Source organism: Lepisosteus oculatus, chromosome 8 (genome assembly GCF_040954835.1).
Source record: "Lepisosteus oculatus isolate fLepOcu1 chromosome 8, fLepOcu1.hap2, whole genome shotgun sequence".
NCBI lineage: Eukaryota > Metazoa > Chordata > Actinopteri > Semionotiformes > Lepisosteidae > Lepisosteus > Lepisosteus oculatus.
In genome coordinates, this window is record NC_090703.1 from 17,390,530 (window position 1) to 17,396,821 (window position 6,292).

The window sequence follows — 6,292 nt, forward strand, 5'->3', positions numbered from 1 at the left end:
AATAAAGAATATCTTCTGTATTCTCTAGGCTAGTTTGCTGATTGAAGTAGCACATCTCATTCTTTGTGCAGCCTCTCTCATAGATAGGATGTTTTCAACAAGTGCCAACCAGGTGGACTCTATTAGTCCAGTAGAACATGGTTATCATTCATTGTTATAATTGTTATACTGTATATTCATTGTTATAGCATTGTGTCATGTCATGGCTATTTATATAGTTTTCTAATCAACACACTTTTTAGATTTTTAACCCTTTTCATTTGCCAGACACTGAATACATGTAAATCACATTACTTGAGCTCAGTAGATTAATTAATTATTAATTAAAAAAAGTAATAAACCCATTGAAAATAATATTTTGTTCTGTTCCATGTGCTCCTGGTATAAAACATGGAATGTTGTGTTTTTATTTTTCATCACTGTGTTAAAAGAAAAAAGTTGAACACATTCCTTATGCTGTACTGTATGTATCTTTTCTCCTTTATACAGCAAGTGTCTCTTATTTTTCTTTTCAGGAGATCAGCTCTATTCTAAAGGAACTAAGAAGAGTTCAGAAACAACTGGAAGGTCAGTGCTGCACATCCATTCTAACTTTTTTTCTCTTTGTACTGTAAATAAAGGGCAGAGGCTCATTGGACAGAAGAGTTTGTAGTCTTTACTTTTAACATTTTCCTGTGAGAGAATTTACTGTTGATTTTTTTTATAGAGGTAGGCTTGCAGAATTAAATATTAAGAGCTACTGTAACTGCACTATAAAAAACTCACTATCTTTGTGTTTGAGTGTCTGTGCTTTATGCAGCTGCCAATTGGCAGTACGTCTGGCACATAGATGTACAACAGAAGGTTTTAGAAAATGTGTGGATCCATGTATTACAATATACAGTATGCGCATAATAGCATAGTGTGAATTTCTGTTCTTTTTTGTTAAAAAGTTTTGAATGCAACTATGACGTTCTTATTTCTAAAGTAATTTGTAAAGATTGGAATTTATAAATTTGTAAAGTAATGGAAAGATTTTTCGAAATTACATTTTGTTTTTTCTCCTTAACTAAGCTTGCAAGTGTGTACGTTACAATCCGTACATATTTTGAAAAAAGAGCCACATTTGTTGTCTTGACAGCACTATAATTGGCACATAGATACAGAATTATGACAACATTCAAGAAAAAAACAAAAATCACCCAGATCCATGCGTTCATAAATGTGTAATGTGTTTCTTGCTAAAAATGTCCACATTTACAGTAAGTTTGTTAATTTTCTTTACCTAACTTAGTTGCATTCAAAGTCCACTTTCTTTTATGAAAAAATGAACTGCATGGAAATGAATATTGGTTTACAGAACTAAGTGAAAATTTAACTTAAAATGAATCGATTTTTTTCTGCAAAAAAAGAAACTGGAACAGGTGTGATTTTTTTTTACCAACAGCAAACTACAATAGAATTGCAGAAGGGATGAAAACAGCAAAAATAAACTGCTGAGTTTAGCCCATTAAAATAGCAGGCAGCAGTTCAGGTTATATGATTGTTTTTATATATATCACCTCTCTCCAGGTGAATGTAATTCATTTTTTTAATCAAATTAATTTCCACTTCATAGAATGTCTTAGAAAGTAAATGCACTCGGTGTTTCTCAAATCTTTGTAGAGGAGTGTAATGGCCGACACAGTGGTGCAGTTGGGGTGAGATTGACAGCCTTGTGACTTTTTGCAGTTATCAACACTATCATTGACCCCAGCGGTAATCCAGAGCTTGGAAACAGACTTGGGGCCGCGTCAGCCGGAGCGAAAGGCAGAACTCTTTCCAGACCCCCAACACAGCTCCAAGGCGGCATCCAGCAAGGGGGAGGTGGAAACGTCAACGAACGGGCCAAGAGGGGAGAGCGTGCCGACGATGATGGCTACGCAGGCTGAGCGTTTGTCCGACCCAGCTGGGCCGCACCTGTGATGGATGTATACGTGGTGTCTGTGTGATGAGCGAATGACTGTGTGGATCGAACTGTAACAGAATACTGCTGTATGAACTGCTGACACGTTGCACAACAACAACAAAGAACAAAATTAGCTTGCTTTAATGAATGGATTGTAAAAGAATGTACATTTGCCTTGTTTCTTGATAGGCAAGTCTTATCACTGTGGAGCAGCACATATTTATTCCGCATTAAGGCCAGGTTGCCAGGAATGGGGAAGGAGGGATGGGCAAAGTTGAGAAAATAAAAAATCCTGTCAGGAAGCAGGTATTTTTTGTGCCATACTTTTTTTGATAAAAAATGTCACAAGCAACAGCCCTTTTTTCAGGCATATAACATAGCCTAAACTATTGAGCTGCTGCACATATCGGACTTTTTGTACCGGCCAAAACGCTCTGCAAACTAACAGCTTTCGTCTCATTCATGGACACTAAATTTTGTCACGTCTAAAATGTTGGTGGCGATTGTCTAATTTGTGTAATAAATAGGTGTTCCCTTTTTGTTTGCCAGCAAGACCCTTTAGGGGCTGCTTGATAAAAGACCGTCTGAATGTTAGGGCTTTTTGCAGGTTCAGTTAAGCTTTTTTTGTCTTGTTTGAAAAAGGGTGTTGAACTGTTAAATTCAATGCTTCTATGAGGAACAGGAAAACAAATATCAAGAACTGCAATAAGTAATGTTTAGTGCATACTTAGATTCTGGTTGTAGTTTCTGGCAGCATTTCGCACAGTGAAATCACAGTGGAATCATGATGGAAGCATTGAAAAGCTGATGTTTGTTTTCTTACCCTTGAAACTTTCATGTCACAGTTTTGTGGTGTTATCTAGGTTGTATACATTTGTTTTCCACTGAGATCTAGTGTTGCAGACACAAACCTTATCGGATCTCTTTCCAATATCTGCTGCTTCAGAAATCACAAATTTTCACTTGTTCCGCCAAGTATTTTAAGTACCTGCAAGTATTTCAAGAAAAAAAATGGTTGTACCAGTTGCAGCTCACTGTATAAAGGAGAAAATGATTTTCTAATGTACCTATAACTACATTCTGGAAACTTAAATGAATTAATTCATTAGCATTGAAAAGCAAACCATTGTTAAAATAAAAAAGAGTATGTTTATATTGCTGCACCAAAATGGTATGATCTGTCATGGACTATGTGTATGCAGTGCTTTTACCAGGTTTGTAAATTCAAATATGAGCTTCATGCTAGTGTTATGGTGTCTTCAGAAAATCTGCCTTCCACTGTTTTTAATGTTGAATATGGTGGAGTGTTTTCTTAAACATTTGGAAGGACATTATTCTGTGTACATCTTGAGTTCCTTCTTAGTGCTGTGGGTATTATATTTCTGTTGTCTTTGGGCTTTCATGTCTATTAATTTTGAACATTGAACAATTTTCAAAGAATATTAAACATCTAGCTTCCTGAGCCTTTTTTTTCTAGAAGTATGAAAGCTTTAATATACAAAATAAATGCATAAATTTACTTTGAATGGAAATGCGTAGAGATCTTTTGCCAAAAGACCAATTGGTAACAATTAACTATAAATGCCACTATAAACAGTACTACAGATGAAGGTGAAAAAATGAATCAACTTCCTGTTCAGAAGCTGTTCAGTTTGTTTTTCTTGAACTGTTACAGTTCCCTTTGCTGCACAGAGAAGCAGCTTCTTGGGGTTGATGTATTTTTAGCTTTTCTGCTCTATTTGCTTTTGCAGGTCTAATGATTAAACCAGCGCAAGCTTCACAACTTTCTACGATTTAAGTTTCTTGAAGATCTACAACTAGGTGATTTTAGTTCTTTACCACAAAATTGGTAGGGCACTTGAGTATCTTATGCCCTTAACAGCTGAGCAAAGGTTAAGAGAAATACTTGGTATAACCCCATAAGCAGTAGAATTTTGCAACCTGTAGCTCTTCGTAGGTGATAAAGGTATAAAAATAATAGAGAATATAAAACAAATTCAACATGTTTTGAACATGTTTTAAGCACTTACAACACCTTCTTTGGCCATTTGTGGTGGTGTGGTCTCTTACTCGTACATTAAGCTGTTATAGAATGTGTATATGTAATGTTTTTGGAATGCTTTCACATTCACAGCTTCGCCTTCAATACATTTTTCAGAAAAACTGCTTTACTCCCCAAAGTGTCATACAGTATGTAACGGTGAAGTTGAGCCTTGGATTCTCTTTTGGATTTTTTCTCTTGCTTCCAACTTCGTTACTGCATTTACATTCTGTGTTCAACAAAAGAAATCTGGTCCAGAAATTCTATCAGTTCTTGCTTTTGCTTTTTCTGTAAAATGTATCGCAAGGTACAGTCATAATTAAGGAACGGGGCTCAGTTCATTCGGAAAGCTTGTACTGGAATGTGATATTTGAATGTCTTTTAGCATCAGAATGATGGTACGGAATCTCTTTTCTACTGATTGCTCTCAGTCCAGCACTAGTGGTTTATTTAAAACTTTACCACAGTAGCATTAAACCAAAGAGCATGATGCCATCAGTCGTGCATCTGCCTTAATCTGAGCAGTATTCCTGACTATTGGAAACAGTTCTGTTGTGTGACTCTTCCTTTGTCATTGTTACTCCCTGTATCACCAGTTTCTGAATATCTAAAAGGCGGGTACAACATGCTTGTCAGCGCAGCTCTCAATGAGCAAGTATCAGCTAAATCTTAATCTTTTATACTGAATAGGAAGGAACTTGCGTTCAGTAAATTAAAATTATTTGCGGTTTTATCATTTATCATCCTGTAATTACACCTGCATTGGAAGAAATAGTGGCTGTATATGAGTTTGCCTCCTTGACAGTCACAGATCTTTTGTAGCTTACCTGCCCCAAACACACACATACTGTACCATCAAACCTCCTTCTCCAAGTTTGCTTGCACTACTTTAAAAAGCCACTGTGTCCTTCAGTAGTTGTTGTTGTTGTTGCTGTTGTCTTCAAGAAGAAAAGATTGTATAAGGTGAATGCTCCTAAAAAATAGAACATAAGACTATTTTGTGAAAACGCTTGTGTACCTTGTTTAGTTTCTTTAGGTAATACTGAAGTCTATTAGACAGTTCACCACATGTGCACTTTCGTTTGAGAGAGTCCTTAAGATGAGAGGTGCTGTGAGAACAGCAGAAGACTTCTGAAACCAGACTTTCATCACAGATGTACCACTACACTATTTGCAAATAGGCTGTTTAGGAAACATGCACAGTGTTATGTTATTGTAGTAGAACCTGTAATTTGTTTGTGTTTCTTAAACCGTTTTTAAGGGTGCACTGGAGTTTTCTGAATTGTTGCAAGCCTCCAGGAACGTATGCCGTTATCGTAAATGGTGACCTGTTGATAGGGCCCTGTGCTCATTTGTGGCCGTCTTAACATCTGATTGCTGTGACATTGATGCTGCTGCTAATATGCGATGTTTTCACTGGGTCATTTTTTGTTCCTTTATATTCGTTTCTTCTTTGCATGTGACACAAATTGAATCTGTATACAGAAGAAGAAAAAAAAATGGACAACTTTTATCACTTGAATTTTCAGTCACTTCTGTAATTGTGTTTTCCATAGAAGATGTAATTTATTTGTCATTTTGAGTTCTTCCAGATTTTTTATTTTGAAATTTTTAATCAGTTTAAAGATGCTATACATATCATTTTATGCATACTTTTAGTAAATATTTGATTTTATTGTCAAATTTTGATTTATAATAAATGGTTCTCAATCATTAAGCTAAGGTGTTATTTGTGGTGGTATTAATCATATACTGCATGGTACAAATCAGATAATTTATAACTGCACCATTCAGTTATTGGGGAAAATGACTTTTTTTTAACAGGTGCATTAATATTTTACTGAACAGACATGACATGGATAAATTCACAAAAAATAGTTTTCATTAACACAGACACTGCTGTGCACACACATTTTAGTAGCGTGTGTGGCCAGCATTTGAAGTAATGCAAGCTGTACGTTTGCAATGTCTACTTTGCACCAGGTTGCAGCTGTCTTCTGACCAAGTCTGGATATCTGTCTGGACAAAACGTGTTCACTGATCTCCGAGAACCTAGATGCCCCAGCACATTCAGGTTTATCCCACCAATAGATAATGGGGCTCAAGCATGGCAAGTAGGACATACACAGCTTAACTGTCACATGCTCTTACATTAAAGTAATAGTTGCATGTTTAACATGAGGACATGCAATGGACATTCCTGCTGGAATCTTATGCTAGTTTGACCCCACTGGAAGGGATTGTTAGGTCCCAGAATGTGATCATATTAGTTACATATAATCAAATAGCTATGTCAATCACTACAAAAGGGGTACTGTAGCAAC

The 6,292-nt window shown here is 36.1% G+C and overlaps 1 protein-coding gene across 5 annotated transcripts in view; it reads left to right on the forward strand.

The window, feature by feature from the left end:
- Positions 1–3,446, forward strand: part of cep170ba (centrosomal protein 170Ba) — a 48,338-nt gene extending 44,892 nt beyond the window's left edge. For all 5 annotated transcript variants that reach the window (XM_015350824.2, XM_015350826.2, XM_015350823.2 and 2 more), the window contains 2 exons: positions 516–567; positions 1,711–3,446. In XM_015350824.2, coding sequence (XP_015206310.2) covers positions 516–567; positions 1,711–1,910 — 252 coding nt within the window. In that variant the 3' untranslated portion in view covers positions 1,911–3,446. The remainder of the gene's footprint in view (positions 1–515; positions 568–1,710) is intronic.
- The last annotated feature ends 2,846 nt before the right edge of the window (positions 3,447–6,292 follow it).